The sequence below is a fragment of the Aureobasidium pullulans genome (assembly GCF_000721785.1).
Source record: "Aureobasidium pullulans EXF-150 unplaced genomic scaffold scaffold_2, whole genome shotgun sequence".
NCBI lineage: Eukaryota > Fungi > Ascomycota > Dothideomycetes > Dothideales > Saccotheciaceae > Aureobasidium > Aureobasidium pullulans.
Genome location: NW_021941022.1, coordinates 2,062,136 through 2,084,792, shown reverse-complemented (window position 1 = coordinate 2,084,792; position 22,657 = coordinate 2,062,136). Strand labels below are relative to the sequence as shown.

The window sequence follows — 22,657 nt, the reverse complement described above, 5'->3', positions numbered from 1 at the left end:
TCCCCATCTTGGCCCCAAGCAATGGCGCTTGTTAAGTGATGAAGAAACATACCAACTGTCCAATGCTCAACTGTCTTGTGCTTGTTACACTGAAAGAGCCGGGGTGAAAGATTGGAATAACATCAACAGAATGATCTCATAATCAATAACGACACGAAACAAGCCACCATCACTCCTTTATCGCCACAGGCTTCCTCGTTCCCACCCCGTCCCCCCCCCATCTGCCATCACCGACGCCATGAGCGGCGAAGACCCCTACAAGAAATATGCTCATCTCCCTATTCCTTCGTATGAAGAGGCCACATCTTCGCGACCATCCTCTGCGAATACTGTCAACGAGACGGCCGACGACACAGAACGCCAGGGATTATTAGGAGGTCAATCACAGCAAGCCGCCCGCAATGGCGCATACCGAGCACCCACTGCCGAGTCACCACGACCTAGCGAAGACAGCGATCTATACCTACCCGAGGTGAATGGCGACGATGATGACGAAGAAGCGGCAGTACGGCGAGACATGGAAGAGATGGACATACTGGAGCCTGAATCGGCGACAAGTCGGCGGCGAGGTCAACTGTTTGGCAAGTTGTCGCATACATGGAGCAATCTACCTTCGTTCCGTCGCTTCTCCATGCCGTCCTTTTCGTCTTTGCGCCAGCGTCTGCCCACGATACCGGAGGAGTTTCGTCTCAGCTTGCCTGTCATAGCCCGTCTGTTTGGTCTCTTCACCATCGCTGCATTGATATACATACTCTTTGCGCTGGACATTATACCCAATGCTGGACACATGGCTCAACACTATGATCCGGAGAGCGTGCGCGCTAGAGTCCAAGAGCAGGCTTCATTATCACCGAGTCGCATTTCCGAGTACCTCGAGTACATCACCTCTTACGATCACGTCGCAGGCACAGAGGGCGACTTCTTCTTGGCAGAATGGGTTCAAGATAACTGGCGCGCACACAATCTGGACGATGTCAGGATGCACGAATACTTTGTCTATATGAATTACCCGGAATCAGACGGTCGCAATGTTGAGATTGTATCACCACCAGACAGAAGATGGACTGCTTTGCTCGAGGAAGAGTCGGTGTTTAAGGATTCAGGAAGAGAGAAACAACAAACGCTGAACTGGCATGGATACTCGAAGCAGGGAAATGTCACTGGTCACTTGGTATATGCCAATGGTGGCTCGCGTGAGGACTTCCAGCACCTGAAGGACATGGGTGTTGATTTAAATGGAGCTATTGTTCTGGTCCGATACTACCATACGGAAGCCGACCGCGGACTCAAAGTCAAGGCTGCCGAGATGGTAGGAGCTGCAGGCTGTCTTATCTACTCGGATCCCAAAGAGGACGGCTTCCTCAAAGGTCCCGTCATGCCGGATGGACCATGGAGACCGCGTGACTCGGTACAAAGAGGCTCTGTTGCCTTATCTAGCTTGGTGGTGGGAGACCCCTTGACTCCTGGATATCCTTCTCACAAGGATGCCAAGCAGAGCCAGGATATTGATGGAAACATTACTGGTCTACCACAAATTCCCAGTCTACCACTGGCATGGAGAGATGCTCAACATTTGCTGATGGCTCTCAAAGGACATGGCAAACAAGTTCCAAAAGAATGGGAAGGTGGTGTGCCGGATGTAGAATGGTGGACCGGCGACAAACAATCGCCCGAAGTCAATCTCGTCAACAAAAACTTCGTCACAGCCAAACAACAAATCTGGAATGTGCATGGTTTAGTTCAGGGCATGGAAACACCTGGCAAGAAACTGATTGTTGGTTCTCATCGCGACAGTTGGTGCTTTGGCAGTGTTGATGCAGGAAGTTCTCAAGCCGTTCTCATGGAAGTTGTCAATATCTTCGGCGACTTGATCAAGCTCGGCTGGCGGCCTTTGCGCTCCATTGAATTTGTCTCTTGGGATGCTGAGGAGTATAATCTGGTCGGCTCAACCGAGTTTGTTGAGGACAACATGGACTACCTACGCAAGAATGGTGTCGGATACCTCAACGTCGACGTCGGTGTCTCAGGTCCTGACTTCCGCGTCGCTGGATCTCCAGTGTACAAGAAAGCGCTCATGCACGTCCTCGACCGTGTTTCCGACCCCTACAAGAACGTCACTCTTCGCCAACTCTGGGATGAAAAGAACCAACAAATCGAAGGCTTAGGCGCAGGAAGTGATTACGTCGCTTTCCAAGACATGGCTGGAACCTCATCACTCGACTTCGGTTTCGAAGGCCCTGAAAACGGCTATCCTTATCATTCTTGCTACGAGACTTTTGAGTGGATGACTAAATTTGGAGATCCCGAATTCCAATATCACAAGACTCTTGCCCAAGTTTGGGCATTGCTTATTCTTGAGATCGCGGATCGACCTATTATTCCCTACGATCTGAACGACTATGCCACTTTTCTTTCTCCCACTATTGATGAGTTGGAGAAGGATGCGACCACCACTGCATCTAAGCTGAAGACCGACATCAAGAAGACGCCGTTCTCTGTTCAACCTCTGCGCGATGCGGTAGCGACATTCACCGAAAAAGCAAAGGAGTTCCACGAGTTTGATGAGATGTGGGCGTCCAAAGTACTTGCCGGATCTGGAGGCTTCGAAACAAACGCCTATGCCTTGAGGAGGATAGAACATAATTCTCGTGTCATTGAGTTTGAGACTGATCTCTTGGATCTGCCTGCTACTGGAGAACAAGGACCTTATGGTGTAAGTAAACCCTGTCCCCCCTTCTGTCGTGAACAACGATGCTGATTACTTGCAGGTACCTGGAAGAGAACAATACAAACACGTCATCTTCGGACCACAGCTTTGGGATGGCTACGCAGCTGCCTTCTTCCCTGCTGTACGAGATGCAGTCGCTGAAGGCAGATGGGAAGACGCACAGAAGCAATTAGAACGTGCGGCGAGGATATTGAAGCAAGCGGCTGTTAAACTGACTGCTTGAAACCAAAACTCGTTCTTGGTACTGTAGTAGATCATTCTTTTCTTTGTGTATATACCTTCATTCCTGTTTCGTCTAGATGTTTTTTGAGGCCAGCGGCATTGTTAGGGCGTTTATGTTTGTGGATGTTTATCCGATACAGCAGCTGTCATCTACACTGTGATTTCTCGGTCTTTGTTGATGCCTTGCGTGAGATGCGGTTCTGGTTGTTCTGTATGTATGTGCAACTGCGCGGAGTGGCAATTGATCGCTCGTCGTATGACCAAAAGTTGGAATTCTATTACATAATAGCTCGTGTGGTCTAGTGGTATGACATCTCTCTCACACAGAGAAGATCCTGGGTTCGATCCCCAGCATGAGCATTCTTTTGCTGGATGGCACCTGAATTGACCTAAGTTTTGGCTACTTGGGGGAAACACATTTTTGCTCCAAGAATCGAAGTTTTGGAACCTGGTGAGCAGCTTCGAGGTTCGAGAGTTAAGCAATAGCCGACCTGGACCTCGGAGTTTGGCGCAGAATGAATCAGATGATAGAATTTCTTGGCGTTCACATGCAATGACGGCAAAGGAAGGGTTCAGCGGTCGCGTCTCGTGTGGCATGTTCGAGGTCAAGGTTGGATGGGATTTCTCCTTTTGCATCTCTTCCAACTACGACGAGGCAGTCATGTCCTCACTCTACGGCAGTAGACCCAATGAATAGCCCCATTTCATGGCAGCTCTCGGTACGTGTTGATGTCCTCGAAGCAAGTTTTTAGCAGGCTTCTCTTGTGTTCTGGTTTTCCCCGCAGAGAGCAATGACATGATGTAGCCGGCAAGACTGGGCAGCAACGAGTAAAGCAAGTGAGAAGCATGGACTGATTATTTGTGTTTTGACAAACAACAGACACGCCTTGGATGACCTCCATGTCGGATACTTCGTCCACGTCCGCGAATGGCGGACACCACTCCGCAAAGCACGACAAGAATGAGACCAACAACAACAGCAGCAACACGAACAAACCGCCGACGGTAGCCGCCTTTTCGCCTACATCTTCGCATTCATACCCGCAGACGAGGCAGCGGTCGACTATTCTTGTGCATCAGAAGAGTCCGCTGTTACTAGCGACGCCGCCGCAGGTTACAAGAGCTTTGGCATATTCACATCCTTTTATTGTTCCGTTGAACAAGCTTGTGGGATTGCTGTCATGGACGACGGGTGATGCTTGGGAGAGCTTCCTGTTCGTGGCCGCCTTCTGGTTCACCGTGCTCTATGGAGACTACATCTTGCGATACACTGGACCGTTGATTCTGGTCACCATCCTGATCGTGGGCATGTACCTGAGAAGGTACTCTCCTCTATCCTCAACAGGCTGGACTGGAGAGAAGAAGAAGGGACACAGAAGGGATCCGTCGGATGGTGTCAAGCATCGCAAGTCGTTGGATGAGATATTGTCGACTCTGCAGACCTTCACTACACGGTGCAATATCCTGCTCGACCCTCTACTACGCTTGACCGATTTCTTGTCCACACAGCAGACGGCAACTTCGGCCACGACACAGCCCGCTCTTACCACTCTGTTTATCCGCATCATGCTCACATCCCCTCTATGGTGGGCTCTTACCCTCCCTCCCCTCCGCATTATTACTACGAAACGAATCATCCTGGTCTTCGGCACCATCCTCATGTCCTGGCACTCTCGTCCGGCACGCATTAGTCGCACCATTCTCTGGCGCTCAAAGACAGTAAGAGAAATCTGTACCATAATCACAGGTCTAGACTTTGGTGTCCCTACCTCCTCAGCACCGCCACTACCTCCAAGACCAGGCACAAAAGGCGCCATCAACGTCAATGCCAAACCAAACGATTCCGGGGAAAGCATCCGCTTCACCTTCACCCTCTACGAAAATCAACGTCGCTGGCTAGGCATCGGATGGACAGCTAGTATGCTAGCCTACGAACGTAATTCCTGGACCGATGAACACTTAAACCCTACATTCGACACGCAACACTTCACTCTCCCCGAAGTGGAAGGCGGAATGGCAAAATGGAGATGGGTAGACGACAGCGAATGGCATGTCGAACTCCCCTCGTCCAAGAAAAATAAATCAAAAGATGCCGCTCTGGACGACGATGACGCATGGATTTACTATGACAATAAATGGCGGGATGGACGCAGAGGACAAGATGGATGGGGCCGCTACACACGCCGCAGAAAATGGCTTCGTGATGCAGAATTAGTAGATGTGGTTCCTGAACCAGAAGCGCCAAAACCCGCCACTGCTGAAAAGGAAGGGAAAGAGGGAAAAGCAAAACCACCGCCTCCGCCTCCACGCCCAACTCCTTCAAGAAACACAAGTAATCTCACTCAACAGCTCAAAAACGCCACCACCACCACCACCACAACCTCTTCCTCCTCTCACGCACCTACACCCTCCCTCACCACAGCCTCCACAACCACAACCACTGCCAGCGACCTCGGCTCCCCATCCAGCAGCTACAAACGCAAATCCTGGATCCCTGGAAGCAGCGCCGGAAGTAAAAACAGTGCTGGGAGTAGAAACAGAGCACACAGTAATGCTAGCACGAGCGCTTCTACGAATACGGAAACGAGATTGAGTAGGGCGGCACAGGGGAGTGATGATTTCGCTCCGCCGGTGGGGAGGTTGAAGGGGGAGGGGGCGGATTGGGGGTTGGGTGATGATGTTAGTATGGGGTTGGGATGATTGAGGAGGATGGGGAAGGGGATAGGAGGACGAAAGGAGGGGTGATAGGGACAAGCGAGGAGGAGAAGAGGGAATAACGGGTATGGGAAGTGGATAGGATAGGATGGATAGGGACGAAGTCACGTTTATTGCTCATGACAATCTTTCTTTTCTTGTTCTTTTTCTTGCACATCTTGCAGTATCATCATTTCTCTCCGTAGAGCTTTTCGTATAGCCTTTACGAACCTCATCTATCTATCCATGAACCCCTAGCTCCCATTCCATTGTCGTATTGCTCAGTGTCTGCTGTGCCGCATGTCATTATCATTCCGTGACGTGCCTCTCTTCCTAACCATCCTCTCCGTCTGAATTTTTTTATCTCTCGTCTTCTCTTGCTCGTGTGTGGTCAATCCCTTGCCCGCTTATTTGGTGTTTTTGTCCAGTGTATCCGTTGTGTGTGCGTGTTGGATCTCGGTGGCCCACGGCAGGTGAGAAGAGGAGAGAAAATCCAGTCGCACAGCCCAAGTAAAGTAACAATACCACCGAAGCATCACCACCTGCTTTGGAAAACAAAAACTGCAAAGACACAAGTGCTATAAGGTTTATACGATTGTATCTTGTATGAAGGGAAGATGTAGATGAGATGAGGTTTTAGACGAGTATGTAGCATTCAGAGATGCAAACTCATGGTGAAAGACACGTGGTGAGTGGGGATGAAAGAAATGATTACTGTATGCAGTCCTAAGGGGGTGAAGCAAAAGCAAAGGTTTTGAGATTCTGGTTGGAGAGAGTCAGGGGTGCAATTTACGAGTATACATTTGGATCGGAGAAGAAAAGTAATTTTCCTCCATATGACCAAAAGTGTGCATCGCCTGTGCCTCCGTGGGGTGTTTCTCGATGATTTATGCGGATTTGCAATTCCCTCTTCCTACTTTCCTGCAGACATCACTTGCTCGGATTCTCCACTTCTGTTTCTGCTGATGTTCTTTTTTTGTCGTCCCAATTTCGTATTTGTTTTCTGATGAAATGAGTATCTAAAATTCCAAGATGATGTTGACGAGGGTTTGCAAGTCTTCCAAGATGTTGTCGTGATATTATTTTTGCCGAGTTTTGTGGAACTTTTCGTGATGTTTTTTTGGTGTAAATCGGTGTTGGGTCCAAGGTTGCATGTTGATGATTGTAGCTCGAGATGATTGTCATGTCCATGATAGATCGATGATCAGAATCTGACTAGCGAGGCCTTGAGGTGAATGTGGTCAAAGTTGGACATCTTGACGAGCTTATAAGATCAAGTTGTGGACTTATTTCTATGAAGATTATCAATATGGTTGTATTGAAGGGTGGGGGAGCCAATAAGATGATGAGATGATTGCACAGAATAGTGAAGAAGGTAGAAGAGGTGATATTAGAAAGAGTAGATGCTCGTGGCAGCAGTGAAGAGGAGTAGGAAAGATCAGACTTACGCCGCAAGTGCAGCTACCGGCAGCGCAGCCGCAGCTGGAGCAAGAGCAAGAAGTGTTTCCACAGCCACCCATTGTTGATGATGTTTGAGATGAAGGTTTGGTGTTTGAGAAGAATGTTATGGGGGTTGATGAGACTGGAAGTCGAGAAGGAAGCTTGAGAATGTGTATGAAGTTGTTGTCGAGGTAATGAGGAGAAGCGGTAGTCGTGGAAGGTCAAGGTATTTATATAAGCACACCTACCTATGGTTGAGAGACTTCTGCGTAGTGGTGGGGTGAAGTGGCTTGTAACAAGAGGGGCAGTGAAAGGTGGAAGGACCCTTTGGACCCTGCGTCAATTGTGCTGAGAGCTGAATACGGCAACAAGTAGAACTTGGCGTATGATCATCCCGAGTTCGAGAACATGAGTCCTTTGTGCTTTGCTGACCTACTTGACGTATCTTGACCTATAAGATTGCGAGGGAAACATGGTAGCCTCAAGAAAAGAAGGTAACAGCTCACCGCACAAGTCGCGCGGAAACCCTATCTGCCTACAGGCACAAATCTCGCAAAGCCAAAAGCTTGGAGAGAAAGTCAGCACAAACATCGCAAGAGCCGCACAAATCACACGAGGGCTTCTTCGTCCTTCCATCTCATGCGTTGGACTCATCGTTGATCAATCCTCATCGCTTAGAGCTCTGGAACAAGAAACTTGCGCAAATATATTGATGTATTTCTGCGAGGACGGGAATGTCAGATGGTTGAAAGAGTCTTGGAAGACGAGGGCCGGGTAAAGTCGGCCGACTTGGCTGTCTGTTCTCGCGTAGAGTTGCTATTTTGGAAAGAGCCACTTCGTCGAGTCCTTCTTGTTGTGACTTCTCGAAGCTGTCTTGATGAACGTGCAAGTACTTTGTCAAGATCACCCTCGAAGAAATTGTTATCTGTTTTTTGCGATCTCCAATCGTGTGGTGTCTGGGCCACATCTCGAGGGCGAATCACGATGGCTCCATCGACACGACTCTCGAGGCGACAGCTGTCCTGCTCGGCGACAAGCAATTCAAGCGTGACTGCCAGGCAATGCGACGTCTTTGCATGGGCGTTGGAGCTCATCTTACCATGCAAGTCAAAGTCCCGATATGATCTGTAGGTCCATGAACCAGCGAAGTGTTTGTTGGTGAGTTGTTTCTTATGTCGTCGCGAAGCCTGCAATTTCCTACCCGATCAGGCTTCTCGTTCCCTTCTCATAATCGCTGCAAAAGTCAACATCTGGATTGTCTGTAGTTCCGTCATCCGACTGCGGAGATGCTACTATCTGCCTTGTCTTTCTCGATTTCTCGCAAGATACTTCATCCTCGCTTATCAGAATACCTCGATAATGCTGGCTGGATATGAGACGAGTGCTCGCGAGTGTGTATTCAGAAGTCTGTTCAAGAAAGCCAGCGACGCTTTCGATGCGGAGGACTTTGAAGAAAGCGAACGTCTCTGTCACCTTCTTCTAACTTATGATGACCTCAGCATGTACCATAAGGCAGGATGTCATCGTATCCTATCTCTCGGTAACACTGACTTCCTGTGAGTAGAGGCTCCAGATTCTTAGCTGTCTCAAGACTGACATACGTTGTAGCTGGCATGCTGAACAAACCATCAAGCTATACAAACAGCTTTTCTACCCTGATGGCCGCCCTTCTGGAGAACACATTCTTAGCGATAGTCAGGTCCGGATCCGAGATGACATCCTCGAGCATGCTTACAGAAACCTTGTTCAAGCTGAACGGGATCACGTCGAGATACGGTGCGACTATACCGAGCGATCTGTGCGGTTCAGGACTATATATGGATGCGAACCTACCGAGAAAGATGTCAGCAGAGCTTGTCTGAATCGTCACAGCAGAGAATACCTCCTGGCCACCGAGGGATCTGTAGATGATTACGGGGCGTTCATCGAGCGAATTCTTGACAGACGACAAGAGAAAGCGAGTGGAGGAGAAAGAAAGTGAGAAGACACAGGAGCAGTAAGTTGACTGTTGGGACATCCCGGTCTTCTCGCCATCAAGCTCGTCCATTTCTCCTGTCGCAGGACTTCATGGTTCGCCACGAGTGGACACCTGGCGGTTGAGAGCGCATAGAGTCTCCTCCATCCTTCTTGTTGCCGCAAAACCCTAAAAATCAGCAATGAACCGAGACGCAGCTCGCCGCCACATGAACTACTTGCCTGGTTGTTCGTCAGTACTCATGATTCCTTGCCCAGCGGATCCATGTCGGCCAAGAGTCATAACTGTGAACGCTCTCTCTGGACGCCCAATGCTACATCGAAAGCACCGGTTGTATTTCAGCCACATAGATAGCCTGGTGATGTTCGACGTCGGCAAATCATTGGGAAGGGATGTTGATGGCCATTCAGAACGTTGAACTGATAGCTGTGCGCCATGGGCTCGCCTTCAGGGGGGAGCGCAATGTCGGAATTACACTTCGGCCTTCTGCGACGTCTTCGGGCAGTACGTCTTCAAAGTTCGTATACGTTTCCACATAGAGTACTCCCCGATCATCCTCTACAGGCGATAATCTCCTCCACAGACACTCGTGCGTCCTGAGGACAAGTAGCGGGTCTCGTCGGGGTACGCATCGTTATCGAGGGTTCACGTTCGCCCCTTGGGTCGTTGTTCCTCACGCAAGGTGAGCCATCAGGTGGTGATTCATGGTCGACATTTCTCTGAGAGCCTACAGGAGCAAACACTGGACTGTCGGTCGAGACGCATGGTGCTTCACCATCTGAAAAATCGTCCACTGAAAGCAACGTGTGGAGTAAGGAAACATTTTGCTGCAAAGGGAAAGTCTCGGGTCGAGGCAGGCGACTTGTTCGGGTTCCGATTCGGTACATTGGGCGTGCGTCGTCAGGGAGACAAAGTTGGGTCATAGCAAAAGGTCGACAAGCCCGAGCTCGATTGTTGTTGAAGCGCTTTTCTCCTTGGAACCTTCCTGCGCCGTATGAGAGCGTGTTCTCAAAGCGAATCCAAAACACAGCCGTGTACATTGAGACAAGTCGAAAGTTCACTCGACTGTCACGTCTCGTCCTGCGTGTCTGGTCGTCCAACCTCGACTACTGCCTTTTGTCAGAAGATACGACATTTCCTATCGTCCACAGCTTGACGCAGAGCTTACAAACGGCGCCTTCTCAATCGCTCATCAATTGTCTCTCTCAAACGTCTCCTTTTCTCGCGCAGTTCGTACAAACACTACTGTCAGCTTGCCGACCTGTCGCGAGCCATCGCAAGCGACACCACACTGGATCGCTAACAAGACCTTCGACAGAACAACGACACCATGGACTACGCACGCATGTCAGATCGAAGGCTGTTGGAGGTCATCGTCGAGACGCCAGGCCCTGATGATTCTGGCCAGTCAGACAGCAACGACGACCCCCTGTCGTGCAGCGACTCAGACAACGAGAACGACACCGGTTCTTCTCCTCCAAAAGAAGGCCCAGGCTGGTTTACGAGAAAGCTCGACTATCAGCTTTACCAACGCGGCTTCTTGAGTATCTTGAGGAATGCTGCAAGGGCCGTCCTTGTCGACATGATGCGAAACTACGCTCGCAACTGTCACATTGCATACAAGCGCTATGCCGGCATCTACTTCAAGGCAGGGAGACACTTCATGCTCTCTTACACGAATAAGAACACGCTGTGAGTCTTCCTACAGATCCTCAACTCTAGGCATTCACTGACACATTGGTAGCTGGCACGCTCAGCAGGCCGTCGTCCTGTACGAAGATGTCTTTCTCCACGGCAATAGCGGCCGTAGAGTAAACTCTGTTGTGCCCACCAACGGTCAGAGGACCACTCGCCATAGACTCCTGGCCCTGGCTCTCAGAAGATCAATTGAGATGCATCAGATCGTTCTCGACACCGTCGGTCGTATGCTTGAGCGCCTTGAGTCCCGTCAAGACTTGCACACCCCCAGGTTCGCCGCTCTTAGCCTCCAGCGCGAGGAGTACTCTCAAGTCATCGCCACGCTCGTGATCAGATACGAAGGTCACATGGAAGCCGGCCCTCAGGTCACCGACGACGACCCGAATCCTGAGTCTCAGAAGGCATCCGAAGACGACATCTTTAAAGAAGACAGGCTGCCGGAGTATAAGCAGGAAGTGATGGAAAGAGAGAAGGAGTACGAGCGTCTGTGGAAGCTCGCAGTCGAGGAGGCAGAGAGGCTAGTTGGCCCTGATGGACTGCCAGCTCTTGAGGGCCCTCCTGGCAACATGGATCCCGAAGAGGTCATGGCCAGCTTCTGCAAGACCGTCATTGCGGGATACCCTGAGGATATCGCTAACTGCTGATCATTGATTGGCCTCGAGAGCACACTCGGTGGTACCCCTTAGTGTAGAAATACGATATGTTTCAGTGTGTCCTATCAAGTTGTCCATCAAAATGCACATTGTTTTCCACTGTCAAAGGAAAGTCCAAAGAGAGCAGGATAACGACAAGCATCCTCTGGACATCTTTAGTAGGACTAAAACCCTCTTCAATTTATTAGCTACGTAAAGAAGTTCGCTTATTCTACGGAACCCAGCTGAAATAGATAGTGTGCAGACATCTTGCGGGCAGCCTACATGATCCGCTCCATTGCAAAGGCTTGCTTCTCCTAACTACGCAGATGCCTATCTGACTGGTCATCAGAATGCACAGAATACTTCGTGAAGAATGCAACAACCAAAGGGAGCAAGCCTATCACCTGCTCTTCCTGGACGATCGAGGTAAACTCGGACCCGTCGTGCCTTTCGATGGGCTTCAGGGGTCCATGTAGGCTAGCCCAGTGAAGACACCAGGTTTGACACAAGTGTTTGTCGTCGACGAAAGTCCGGGAGCCCCGTGTCTCGTGGTGTTTAAACCTCTTCGCCTGTTTCGTTTTCTGTTCTTCCCCAACAACAACAAGATTTCTGAAGAGATGAGCAGTGACGGCCCACCGACAGCAATGTCGCAGGCCAGTATCCCTGTTCCAGGTAATCTCCAGACATGAGATACGCGTTCCTACTCCCGATCACAACGACCTCGACAACGACCTCGACACCGAAATCAACAGCAACATCGACGATGATAACGACAGCGTTGAAGCTCGCCACAACAAACCAGATGACAGCGTCAATCACATTGAATCCGTCATCCATATGGCTGACAGCAGAGACGCTGAACGCAGCTTTCGTCTCATTCTCAACGACATGGCCAAAGGCCTTCTCACAGGAAAAATGGCACGAGAAGCATCGAAAAATGCCAGGCCTACCTTTTCGCGTATCGCAGCGATTACGTTGAAGCCGGCTGCCATCTTATCTGCTCAGCCTCGGCCGAGAACGCTCTGTAGGTTCCATAATGTCGCGATCATGATAGCCACGTACTGATTGATCGTCAGATTCCATGCACAACAAGCAGTCTCGGCTTACCAACAGGTCTACACTGCTGGCGAGCCCTTTCCTTATTCTAGCTCATACCCTGTCACCAAGCCTCAACGCATAACCCGCCACAGGCTGTTGGCGCTTGCTATCAGAAACCTGATGAAAATCTACCAAGAGATTGTGACCACCATCTCTAAGGAATTTGACTGAAGACGCGCATGGATCGTCTATTTACCCGGGAAGAACGACCAATGCGTGCGTGACAAACACGAACGTGTCAATCGAGCGAGCACAATCAAGAGAGAAACATCCAAAATATTTGTATATCGAGTTTCGACGCTCGAATGTTCAAGAATCTATTTTAAAGATATATCCCTTCATGTATTGATCGTTGAGATCGTGAATGGTCGTATGTGTAGTCGATCACGACCGTGATGGTAAATAAAATCCAAATGTTGAACTCCGCGCTTGCTTTCCCATCATGTAATTGTTGTTGAACTCCATAGCAGGCCATAAAAATCATTAGTTGAAAAAAATCGGGTATCATAAAGTGTTGAAATGAATGTCGTGGACACAGCTGTTGAGTTGCTGTTTTGTCCTAGAAGGTTGGTCATTGACCACTGGGATTGTCGTCTTAGACCATCTTGCCGTCGTCTCTCTTGGAGTCCTGCCCCTGAGGTACGTTGGTCATGCTTGAGCCTTCGGATTCGTGACCGTAGAGATCGAAGCTGGCGCCGTCGACGACGATTGCTGAGCTCTCGCCGTTGAGGTAGAGGTACCAATATACGGCGGCGACGAAGACACTGCCACCGACGATGTTGCCGAGAGCGGCGGGAATCATGCTCTTCCAGATGTAGTAGCCGATAGAGATGTCAGGGTGGTGAAGCATGATCTGGTATCAATGTTAGCGTTGTTCTGGGTCACAAAAGTCGATTGGATACTTACGGCCAGTGGAATGTAGAACATGTTCGCAACAACGTGATCCAATCCAAGCAGAACGAAAGCGAAAACAGGCCACCAGATGGCGCAGACCTTGGAGAAGAACTCGCGTGCACAGCAAGCCAAGAAACATGCCAGGCAAACCAACCAATTGGCACCAATAGCCTTGACAAAGATTTCGTGCCACTGAGGCGTGACGGCCTTGGTCGTTGCAATCTTTAACACTTCCTCGCGGTAGGGTGAAGCAGACAAGACACCTCCATGGTAAACAATGATACCAGTGACGAATAGTGCTCCAGCCAAGTTGCCAAAGAATGTGAGCAACCAATGTCTCAGCATCAACAAGATTGAAGTGCGGCGGTGAAGGGTAGACAAGGTCGTGTACATGAAAGAGCCAGTGCAGAGATCGGCTCCAGTCATGACGATGACAACCAAACCGAAGGGGAAGATGAGGGCTCCGAACATTCTGACCAGTCCGGGTGCGTTTTCGTTGTACCAGGTCGAAGTATTGATGACGGTGTAACAGGCACCGCCGAATGACAGGAGACAGCCAGCCATGAAAGAGCTCACAATGATTTTGTCAATTCGCATGGTAGCCTTGTGGGCACCAGCGCGAGAAGAAATCTCAATGGCTTCCTTGGGAGAGTATGCATTGTGCACAACAGGCAATGGTGCTTGAGTTCTAGGCGGTAATTCCATGGTTGCAGATGGATATGAGTGAAAATTGATGCTGAAAAGAAGAGATCGACACAAAGAGGAAACGAGCAGGACTTAAGTAGTAATCAAGAAAGAGAGGAGAGCAGTCAGATGGTCGGCGGATGTAAGGAAGGTAAAAGCATGGTGAGTCAAGAAGGAGCGAAAAAATGTGTACGCCGATCTTATCAGAGCATACCGCGGCACGACATTGATGTTCCCGTAACAAGAACGCCTCAAAAGGCGAAGGCGCAATGGTAAACCTTGTATAACCGTCGAATCCACCAATGAATCTCGTAAACTGCTGTGTCAAAAGAAGGCGCGGATGCTGCCAAGGACAACGTGAAGGAATCTGGATTTTTAAGGTTTCGAAAGATGAGGGGTAAGCACAAGTACCATACAGCAACGAGGTACGAATGACCAGCAACGAGGCTGAAGTCACGTAAGCCAGCAAGTGCTTGGGATGCTTGATTCTCGACGTCTTTTCTTGGCCATGGTGCTTATCTCGACCGTCATCAGAGAACAATTATCAAAGGCATGTATATAGAAGGTAGAAGAGAAACAGTTCATGAATCAGATGTCGTTGATGGACAGATGAAAGGGACTTGTGCAAGGACCTCGTTCTCCACAAAAGCCCTCCGATCGCGGGAAACTTCGAGCCGGGCCAGATCTGGGTGATCGACCAGCACATCCACGAGGACGGCATGCTCGACTCTTGCCGTGTGCTAAAGTTGGTCATCACAAAGGAGAAGCAACTGCAAGCGTTCCACTCTCCGGATCAAGCATATGGTTAGGTACCCCGCCTTTTGTATCTGTAACGTGAGTGGCTTGACAACCGCGATGAACCGGCCTGGGAGATGAATAGCATCGTAGGACGGGGAGAAATCCGATGACTGGGTGTCTTCAATGTAAGAATCTGACAGTGCTCATGTCAAGCACTGGTCTCTGGTGTCTAATGCTTTGGGGTCCGTCAAGATAGTCCTTTTATTGTGTATGAAGAGGCTGCAACAGACACAACGAACACCATGCGGCTGGGCACCGATTGAGCTCTCGCGTCAAGCGAACTAATATATCGCTGGCGCGTTCGTGGACAAGCTTCAACACATGGCAACGTGAAGCTTGCATGTCAAGTATCAAAGTACAAGCTACAAGATTTGGCATCTCGTGCCGAGGGCATTCATCCACGGCAATTTGATATGGAATAAAGAGAACGTTCGGTGAGGGGTCATGCTCAGAACAGTGATATTGTTTCGTACTCACACATGATAGATAGGGTAGTGCAGGAAAGGCTAAAGCTCAGTAGACTAAACCATCTAAGCTGGGGCAAATACAAAATAGGGAATGGGTGATGAAAGAGAAGAATTGGAGAGACGTGAAGTTGGAAGGATCATCGTGGAGGAGTTGCTCCCGTGAAGTTCTGCCCGAACTTCCATCTGCCTGGCACAAACTTCGGTCCCTCCCGATGCGGTTGAAGATCGATCTGGACGCCAGGCCTGAGAGTATCATGTTCCTGTTCCTGGTTCTAAGAGGATCCGGAAGTGGCCATGGCAGAGCCTAGGCTCTGAAAACCTGTGCCTCTTCCGATTGCTGTCGCACCTCCGAAGCCGGTGGCAGGAGTGGAATTTCCAGGGACGGGACTACTAATTGGCCCAAGGGAGTGCGAGGGTCTTCCGGAACCAGGAGTTCCGGCGTCAGGCTCAAACTTGACTGCAAAGCCACCAGGCGTGGAATTATCGTGGCGAGCATGCAAGAAGCCCCCGCCATTCTGGGCATCACCTTCAGTCTCGCAGATGGCATCGATCTCCTTAATCGTGATCGGGCTGTCAATCATTACTCGATTACTCTCGATCTGGCGCAGCAAGGTCTCAACAGGATGATAGTTCTCAGGCGTAGGTTCTCGTGCGTTCAACTGTTTGCATGCATGGCAGACGGCCAAACGAATTGTCAAAGGACGGTTTGGGCCTGAGGAACGGTGACCCAGACCGCCAAATGGCATGCTGGGCCAGCCATTGCTCGAGTTTGCATTCCAAGATGAGCTGGATGGAGAGAAGCCAGGCTGGGCACCAAACATTGAGGGCGACGTCCAGCTACTGTTCCCGCCAAGGAAGTCCATGCGTGGTTGAGTCACAGGCGAACCATAACCCATACCTGATCCACGAGGTCCGGCGATGGCACTCGCGCGGCGGCTTTCTGGCACCGAGGGTAGCGGATCATCTGTGTCGTCGAGCAGGGCACTACTACCAAGATGCTTGCTCAGACCATCCATGTCAGCGTCGTTGGGTCTGATAGAAGAGGGTCTTTGAATTGGGGTTGGACGTGTGATAGGTGCAGGCGAGCTGATGGAGTCGAATGTATTCTTCTCAGACGAGTGTGTGCGGGAGTGCGAGGCAATGCTATGACGTGTGAGTCCGAAACCAGGTGGAGCAGTGGGCGATCCGACAGGCGGCATCTGTTGCTGGAATCCAGGAGGACTGTCAAGAGGGTATCCTCGACCCTGTGCCATCATACCTAGACCACTCATACCCGGAGGAGGAGTGGGCATTGGGTTAGCTGAGTGCATAGGCTGGAACGGGCCGCTGCCAAATGGACCATTGGCGAAACCAGGCAAGGAAGGACGATGATGCATCATGGGCCCTGGAGGAGCGCCGAAGCCAGAGAAGCCAGACATGCTCGTGGGGAACCCACTGAAGCCGTTGTTCTGGTGTTGATGGAACATTCCAGGTGGGGGCAACTGACTGACTGGTGACATGGGTTGGTGTTGTGCAAAAGGCTGTTGGTTCTGGGACTTTTGCAAGATTGACTTGGGCATGGAGTGGTTGAAGACACCTCCTGGAGACGTCGACTTGGTAGGAGCCATAGCGGGGGCTTGTTGAGACCTGGGTGAAGTAGCGTTCTGGCCCTGGAAGGAGTTCTGTCGAGGCTGTGCTGGAGTAGAGGGCTTTGGCAGAGCAGGCGTGGCCACGGGCACGTGTGGTGAAGGCATGGCGAACGAAGCTTGCTTGGAAAGCAGACCTGGAGGCACAGCGACCATGCCAGCTTGCGAAGGGCGTTTGACCATCTGCGGCGTCTGTTGGATTCGAGCCTCCTTGTCAGCTTTAGCCTTTGCTTCTCGCTCTTTTCTCTCGCGATCCGCTTGGACCTTCTTCTCCTTGGCTTCCTTCTCACGAGCTTCCCTGTCCTCGCGTTCCTTCTGGCGAGCCTCCTCACGTTGCTTCTTTTCAAGTGCCTTCTGCTCACGGAGTTTTCGCTCCGTTTCCTGCTGTCGTTCACGCTCCTCTTGTTGCCGTCTCAAACGTTCGGCCTCCTTGCGTTGTCGCTCTTCCTCTTGCGCCTTTCGCTCGGCCTCCTTCTTCTTGCGTTGTTCTTCTCTCTTCTGCTTGGCCTCCTCTTGCTTTGCCTGCTCGACAGCCTTTGCGGCAGCTTCTTCGGCCGCCTTTTCGGCGTCTTTCCTGGCCTTCTCTTCGGCCTTGGCCTGCTTCTGTGCTTGTTTCTTGTTCTTCTTCTTCTCGGCGTCCCTAGCCTTCTTGGCTTCTCGCTCTTCCTTCTTCTTGTCCTCGTCCTCCAGCTCCTCCAGTAGTTTCTGTTGGCGTTCGGCAGCAACCTTTTCTCGGTAGGCGGTCAAGACTCGTTGTTCGAACATGCGGGCGGCGAAGATTTGGAACATGCGACGACCCTCTTCCATGCGTTGCTCCTCGGTCATGCCGCCCTGTACCTTGTCAGTGACGCACGTGACCACTTCCCAAGAGTTATCCCGTGTTACCATCTCGTCCTCTTCCTCTTCATCCTCCTCAAACTCATCCTCACTGCCATCCTCGTAGTCGTCATCCTCATAATCTTCATCTTCAAGCGGCGGGTCGTGTCCGTTAGATGGGTAGGTATGCGCCGGCTGCGTTGCGGCATATTGTGCTTCTTGTTCGCGCTGCATTCTGCGCTCGGCCAATTGCTCCATCATTTCGATAAACTTCTTGCCGTCGTTCTTGAGCAGATCGTCGGCTACAGTTAGGATACCGCCTGATATCACTTCAGCCAATTGAAGGTAACAAATTATTGGCAAAGCAAACCTACCTTTGACTGTCAGACTGTTGCCAAAGTTGAAGAATTCGTTGCCTATTCCTCGCGGTACTTCGTCTTCGGGGTCCTCATCTTCTTCACTATTGTAGTCCGCGTCGTCGCTGTACTCCTCCTCTTCCTCTTCGCTCATATCCTGACTGTAGACTTCATCATCCTCGTCCTCTTCTTCTCCTTCTTCGTCGTCGTCATCGTCGTCGTCTTCATCGTCCATTACTTCGTGGACTCGACTTGTCCGATGATGGGGTTGTTGGTGATGGGTGCTTAGTGGCATGGGTACGGCGGAGGAGGGGTGGAGGTGTGGGGGTGGTAAACTGCGCGGAGGTGGTAGCATGCCGTGTCCTGGTTCGCTACCTTGGTGGTGGGCGTACTGTTCAAGTTCGTCGTAGTATGCATCATACAGCACTTCCAACTCCTCTTCTATAGCAATTCGTTTGCGACCACAAACCGAGCACGAACACGAATGTTTCTGTTGTTCCTTCATCTTGCGCAAAACAGCCTCTTTCTCGATTTTCAGCAGCGATTTGCGCTCGTCCTCGCTCAGTGTCAGCCAGAACTGTTTAATGCGCTCCCGCTCTTCCTGGGTCGATGTGTTCCAGATCCGATCTTGTCGAGATGAGCGTTGAGCTGACCTCATGGGACCAGATGATAAGGGCATCGCATGCGGTATAGGCGAATGGTGCATAGCGGGGCGCAAATGGTCGGGATAGACAGAGTGGTGAGAGCTGCCTCGCTTCTTCTTCTTGTTGCGCTTCTTGCGTGAAGGTTCTACTGAATCGTCATTGCTAGGATAGGAGTTCATGCCGTTTAGTGGTGGTCGCGCAGTATATGGAGCGTCGACGTCCTCCTCGTCGTCGTCTGACAAGGCTTCGGGCAGAGACGGAGGTTGGCCGAGGTGCGAGTGGTGGTCTGACAAGGCTTCATCAGAGCCGTGATTCAGCTTCGCCTGTTGCTTTGCCCTCCTCTTTTGCTTCTTGCGATTGCCGGTTGTGAGAGGTTGGGAGCGGTCGTTGTTCGAAGGAAGGCCGTTCGAGGGGTAGGGATGCGCCATGTTGTAGTCGAGAGTGTGCCAGAACTAGCAGCGACCGCTCTATAGAGTGTAGCGATTGCGCAGTATCTAGTTGGCGAGTAGTGCTATGTCAGCGTGCCAGTGGCAGATCGGCGTTGCTCGTGATGGCTATGGTGGGCTGCGGGCAGAATAGCGGGATCGGATGTGGTCAAAGCCGTGCTTGAAGCCTTGAAGCCTGGAAGCCTTGTAGAGAGAAGGCGCGGGAGATAGGTCGTGACAATCAAGGCGAACGCAGCGAGTAAACGAGCATTCGGCTATTACAGTCGAGAGGGTTATGCGACTCACTGCCAAACGTACATCTATCTCGAATGAGCCTATTGCGACCTCTCCAGCACCTGCTGTCTTGGGTTGTGTCGACTCTTCGGCAGTAACCGGCCTAGAAGCCCTTGCTTGATCTTATTGGTCACACTTGCCGGGAGGAGCGTCTTGGTAACGAAGCCTCCTGCTTTTCTGTCTTCTGTGTCTATGTTGTACGTGTTGATCCTATGTACACAGAGCAATGAACCTGCGTCCGTAGAACCTAGTGGCTCAAAAAGCGCGGTGACTAAGTTTCAAGCAGATCTGGGTTCAACAAGCATGTTGCGACAGCTATCTCAATGACCATGCAGGCTTCGGACAGACCATGGGTGTTGATACTAGCATCTCCAAGCGCCAAGGCGGTGAGAGTGGGCAGCAGCAAGCCACGAAGCAGCTCCTTCCTTTGTTGTGCCCCACGGACTCGTGTGTTCCGCCTGAATGCCGAGCTTCCTAATGCTGTCTGATCTGTATCTTCCAGCCCTGTCGTGATTCCTCTTTTCTGCATTCTTCCAACATCCCCTGTTCGAAGACTAGTTCCTGTTTGACATCCTGTCAAGACTTGTAGTTCTGCGCTTGAGGCGTCATCAAGACCACATCCTGAAACGCGGAAACCCGAAGCACAGCCCGCTCTGTAACTCAAGTCGCCGACTCCTCAATCTCTCTGCCACTCGTCAATCATCCCGGTCTCAGGGCAATTCTTCCTTCTCCTCACCTACGACCATAAACCAGTCCGTCTACCCACATCGACTCTTGTACCCGCCAGCGGCTTCGACTCAACAATTCGCGTCATTCGAGTCCACATTCCCCGACGTTTCCGTATCCGAGCGTATTCCCAGCCTGTCAGCCCACTCAACTGTTGGCCGACACGCATATCTCGAAACTCGACGTGTTTTTCTGCACCCATCAGTCGTCGCGCCATAAGCCACAACTCCCGCTGGACTGCTTCTGCGAGTATCCACCAAGATGCCTCAACAAGAAGAAGGTGTTATGAGAAGGTGTGTGTTTATACCTGGACAACGACTTCCAAGACAGCGTCTTTGCACCCTCCATACCTCTTCTGCAGCCACAATTCTCGATTAGAGTCCGTCACAGGTCGCAAAACCAAACGGCTCTAGCATCATGTCCATTAAGAGCCTATTGTCGGTACAGACAAGTAGGACTCGATGGACATGTGGAAGATTGCTTGGTATTCTGCATGAGACTCGGTTTCGGGAGAGGTGCCTGTGGCATACAAACACCCTTGAATTGAGCTTGGACTAACACACCTCTTCTCTTAGGAAGCTTGTCATCATTGGTGACGGTGCTTGCGGCAAGACCAGTTTGCTAAGTGTTTTCACTCTTGGTTACTTTCCTACTGTGTGTATTGCCATTATCCTAGATTATCTGCACTTGCTAACCTTATTCACAGCGATACGTACGAATTCATCAATCCTACCGCCCAAGATGACTTGCTAACAAGATCTAGGTACCCACTGTATTTGAGAACTATGTGACCGACTGTCGTGTAGATGGCAAATCTGTGCAACTAGCTCTATGGGATACCGCTGGCCAGGAAGACTACGAACGTCTGCGACCTTTGGCTTACTCTCAAGCCCACGTCATCTTGATAGGTTTTTCTATCGACACACCGGACTCTATCGAAAACGTCAAGCACAAGTGGGCCGACGAGGCCACCGAACGCTGTCCCGGAGTCCCCATCATCTTGGTCGGCCTGAAGAAGGACCTTCGCGACGACCCCGTAGCACAAGAGGAAATGCGAAAACGAAGCCAAAAGTTCATCACCAACAAGGCTGGCGAAGACATGAAGGAACTCATCGGAGCACGAAAGTATCTGGAATGCAGCAGTCTGACAGGTGACGGTGTGGACGACGTCTTCGAGGCCGCAACCCGTGCCGCTCTCCTCGCTGTGGACAAAAAAGACCGCGCAGGCTGCTGTGTCATCCTTTAGTCGCCTTCTCCACGCAAAACCAACGGCCTTCTTGTTTCCTAGATTCTATGACCAGCATTGGGACGGCGTTTTCTGTTTGTGGGGTACAAGCGGACTGTCAAGTGGTACCAAAGGCGGGCCTCTATTCTTCTTTTTCTAGTCTTTTGCTTTCTGTTTCGTTTGTGGGAGCGGTGTTGAAAAGCCGGGATTGATTCTCTTTGTTTTTATCTGAGTTGTTGTTTCTGCTGGGATGAGTTTAGGCGGTAGTGAGGGTATGTTCTGACCCGATATCCGCTCATTTTGATACCATTTTCTTGAGTATATTTTCTGTTGCTATTTTAGAAGTCTTGCCTAGTCTGCCAACGCAGATTGGTCTGATGGCCCGATATCTCGACCGCTTTGTCACTACTTACATTGAGATGTCGTCCCTCGATCATCATCTCGTTTATATGGTTGAAATCCATGGCACATGGGATGTGGAATATGTTCGATTTTCCCTAACACCGAACTGTACAAATCAACGCCGAAAGTATAATACAACATAGCACAAGGACGGCGAGTTCACCCTCTACCTCGTCCAACCGTGGTTCCAGCCATCGGTGCTCGGGCTATCGGTCTGAATGCGCGCATACTCGATGGGTACACCGCCCCAGATATCATTCTTCATCATGGCGATTCTGTACAGTCTTCCGACATTCTTTCCCTGTGCGGCAGCCTCCCCCTCTTTTACGATGTTGGCGTTTCCGTCCATGAGGCGTAGTGCCTCACATGCATCTCTCATGCTCTGGTATTGGCGCTCGAGGTCACGCTCATGCTGTGTGCGTTGCTGGGCCTTGTAGATTTGCCATGCGCGATGGATGGTCCAGTGTCTCAAGTAGCGGTCGCGGGAGAATCTGAGAGGACGAGGTGTTGTGGGATGCGACAAAAAGTAACGGATCAATTCTTTGCGCAAGAGTTAGTGCCGAGTTCTGGAGTGGTTATGCTGGTCGAGTGGACTCACGAATGCGAGCGTCCTTCTTTGGGCCACCGCGATTTCTCTTTTGAGGGACGGGTGTGCTGCTGAATGATCGTGATTGTTGGACAGCGCGTAGGATGGTGCTGGGTTGGGATGTAGCGGGAGAGGCGGTAATCTGGGGAGCAGCACTGCGCAGGCAGCGGAGGGAGAAGAGGCTGTTCATGTCGATTGTTGTATGATGGATTTGGTCGGTAGAGA

At 50.8% G+C, this 22,657-nt stretch overlaps 10 protein-coding genes across 10 annotated transcripts; 5 read left to right on the top strand and 5 right to left on the bottom strand.

Moving 5' to 3' along the window:
* Positions 1–42: 42 nt before the first annotated feature.
* On the top strand, positions 43–3,102 carry M438DRAFT_311863 (glutamate carboxypeptidase 2). The gene is made up of 2 exons (XM_029902495.1): positions 43–2,713; positions 2,769–3,102. The coding sequence occupies exons 1-2, from the start codon at positions 239–241 to the stop codon at positions 2,949–2,951; spliced, it is 2,658 nt and encodes an 885-aa protein (XP_029765220.1). The 5' UTR covers positions 43–238; the 3' UTR covers positions 2,952–3,102.
* A 460-nt stretch (positions 3,103–3,562) lies between these two features.
* M438DRAFT_311860 (Pex24p-domain-containing protein) lies at positions 3,563–5,848 on the top strand. The gene is made up of 2 exons (XM_029902494.1): positions 3,563–3,669; positions 3,831–5,848. Exons 1-2 carry the CDS (start codon positions 3,657–3,659, stop codon positions 5,648–5,650), a joined length of 1,833 nt encoding a protein of 610 aa, XP_029765219.1. The 5' UTR covers positions 3,563–3,656; the 3' UTR covers positions 5,651–5,848.
* A 2,481-nt stretch (positions 5,849–8,329) lies between these two features.
* On the top strand, positions 8,330–9,265 carry M438DRAFT_95741 (uncharacterized protein). Its single transcript, XM_029910431.1, has 2 exons — positions 8,330–8,640; positions 8,693–9,265. Exons 1-2 carry the CDS (start codon positions 8,444–8,446, stop codon positions 9,063–9,065), a joined length of 570 nt encoding a protein of 189 aa, XP_029765218.1. The 5' UTR covers positions 8,330–8,443; the 3' UTR covers positions 9,066–9,265.
* A 279-nt stretch (positions 9,266–9,544) lies between these two features.
* M438DRAFT_95729 (uncharacterized protein) lies at positions 9,545–10,244 on the bottom strand. The gene has a single exon (XM_029910430.1). The coding sequence runs from the start codon at positions 10,097–10,099 to the stop codon at positions 9,611–9,613; it is 489 nt and encodes a 162-aa protein (XP_029765217.1). The 5' UTR covers positions 10,100–10,244; the 3' UTR covers positions 9,545–9,610.
* A 133-nt stretch (positions 10,245–10,377) lies between these two features.
* On the top strand, positions 10,378–11,526 carry M438DRAFT_362260 (uncharacterized protein). The gene is made up of 2 exons (XM_029907570.1): positions 10,378–10,751; positions 10,804–11,526. Exons 1-2 carry the CDS (start codon positions 10,390–10,392, stop codon positions 11,399–11,401), a joined length of 960 nt encoding a protein of 319 aa, XP_029765216.1. The 5' UTR covers positions 10,378–10,389; the 3' UTR covers positions 11,402–11,526.
* Positions 11,527–11,706: 180 nt separating this feature from the next.
* Positions 11,707–12,384, bottom strand: M438DRAFT_402779 (uncharacterized protein; the record flags this gene model as incomplete). Its single annotated transcript, XM_029909615.1, has 3 exons — positions 11,707–12,001; positions 12,033–12,292; positions 12,343–12,384. 3 exons carry the CDS (start codon positions 12,382–12,384, stop codon positions 11,707–11,709), a joined length of 597 nt encoding a protein of 198 aa, XP_029765215.1.
* A 363-nt stretch (positions 12,385–12,747) lies between these two features.
* M438DRAFT_311855 (formate/nitrate family transporter) lies at positions 12,748–14,351 on the bottom strand. The gene is made up of 2 exons (XM_029902493.1): positions 13,397–14,351; positions 12,748–13,343 (listed from the first exon to the last, which is right to left on the bottom strand). Exons 1-2 carry the CDS (start codon positions 14,087–14,089, stop codon positions 13,086–13,088), a joined length of 951 nt encoding a protein of 316 aa, XP_029765214.1. The 5' UTR covers positions 14,090–14,351; the 3' UTR covers positions 12,748–13,085.
* A 1,254-nt stretch (positions 14,352–15,605) lies between these two features.
* Positions 15,606–19,202, bottom strand: M438DRAFT_264995 (uncharacterized protein; the record flags this gene model as incomplete). The annotated part of the gene is made up of 2 exons (XM_029899984.1): positions 15,606–18,094; positions 18,149–19,202. The coding sequence occupies 2 exons, from the start codon at positions 19,200–19,202 to the stop codon at positions 15,606–15,608; spliced, it is 3,543 nt and encodes a 1,180-aa protein (XP_029765213.1).
* Positions 19,203–20,251: 1,049 nt separating this feature from the next.
* M438DRAFT_95630 (uncharacterized protein) lies at positions 20,252–21,580 on the top strand. Its single transcript, XM_029910429.1, has 4 exons — positions 20,252–20,512; positions 20,795–20,873; positions 20,926–20,931; positions 20,983–21,580. The coding sequence occupies exons 1-4, from the start codon at positions 20,481–20,483 to the stop codon at positions 21,463–21,465; spliced, it is 600 nt and encodes a 199-aa protein (XP_029765212.1). The 5' UTR covers positions 20,252–20,480; the 3' UTR covers positions 21,466–21,580.
* A 432-nt stretch (positions 21,581–22,012) lies between these two features.
* M438DRAFT_264566 (uncharacterized protein) lies at positions 22,013–22,622 on the bottom strand (the record flags this gene model as incomplete). The annotated part of the gene is made up of 2 exons (XM_029899958.1): positions 22,013–22,386; positions 22,445–22,622. The coding sequence occupies 2 exons, from the start codon at positions 22,620–22,622 to the stop codon at positions 22,013–22,015; spliced, it is 552 nt and encodes a 183-aa protein (XP_029765211.1).
* Positions 22,623–22,657: the final 35 nt, after the last annotated feature.

What these genes read in the sequence shown, in the direction of transcription:
- M438DRAFT_311863 (XM_029902495.1), top strand. Translation starts at nt 239, where the DNA reads ATGAGCGGCGAAGACCCCTACAAGAAATATGCTCATCTCCCTATTCCT. An exon ending in GAGAACAAGGACCTTATGGT is followed by an intron (nt 2,714 to 2,768) that starts GTAAGTAAACCC and finishes GATTACTTGCAG; the next exon opens with GTACCTGGAAGAGAACAATA.
- M438DRAFT_95741 (XM_029910431.1), top strand. Translation starts at nt 8,444, where the DNA reads ATGCTGGCTGGATATGAGACGAGTGCTCGCGAGTGTGTATTCAGAAGT. An exon ending in CTCGGTAACACTGACTTCCT is followed by an intron (nt 8,641 to 8,692) that starts GTGAGTAGAGGC and finishes CATACGTTGTAG; the next exon opens with CTGGCATGCTGAACAAACCA.
- M438DRAFT_95729 (XM_029910430.1), bottom strand. Translation starts at nt 10,099, where the DNA reads ATGTACACGGCTGTGTTTTGGATTCGCTTTGAGAACACGCTCTCATAC.
- M438DRAFT_362260 (XM_029907570.1), top strand. Translation starts at nt 10,390, where the DNA reads ATGGACTACGCACGCATGTCAGATCGAAGGCTGTTGGAGGTCATCGTC. An exon ending in TACACGAATAAGAACACGCT is followed by an intron (nt 10,752 to 10,803) that starts GTGAGTCTTCCT and finishes ACACATTGGTAG; the next exon opens with CTGGCACGCTCAGCAGGCCG.
- M438DRAFT_311855 (XM_029902493.1), bottom strand. Translation starts at nt 14,089, where the DNA reads ATGGAATTACCGCCTAGAACTCAAGCACCATTGCCTGTTGTGCACAAT. An exon ending in TGTTCTACATTCCACTGGCC is followed by an intron (nt 13,344 to 13,396) that starts GTAAGTATCCAA and finishes CATTGATACCAG; the next exon opens with ATCATGCTTCACCACCCTGA.
- M438DRAFT_95630 (XM_029910429.1), top strand. Translation starts at nt 20,481, where the DNA reads ATGCCTCAACAAGAAGAAGGTGTTATGAGAAG. An exon ending in GAAGAAGGTGTTATGAGAAG is followed by an intron (nt 20,513 to 20,794) that starts GTGTGTGTTTAT and finishes CTCTTCTCTTAG; the next exon opens with GAAGCTTGTCATCATTGGTG.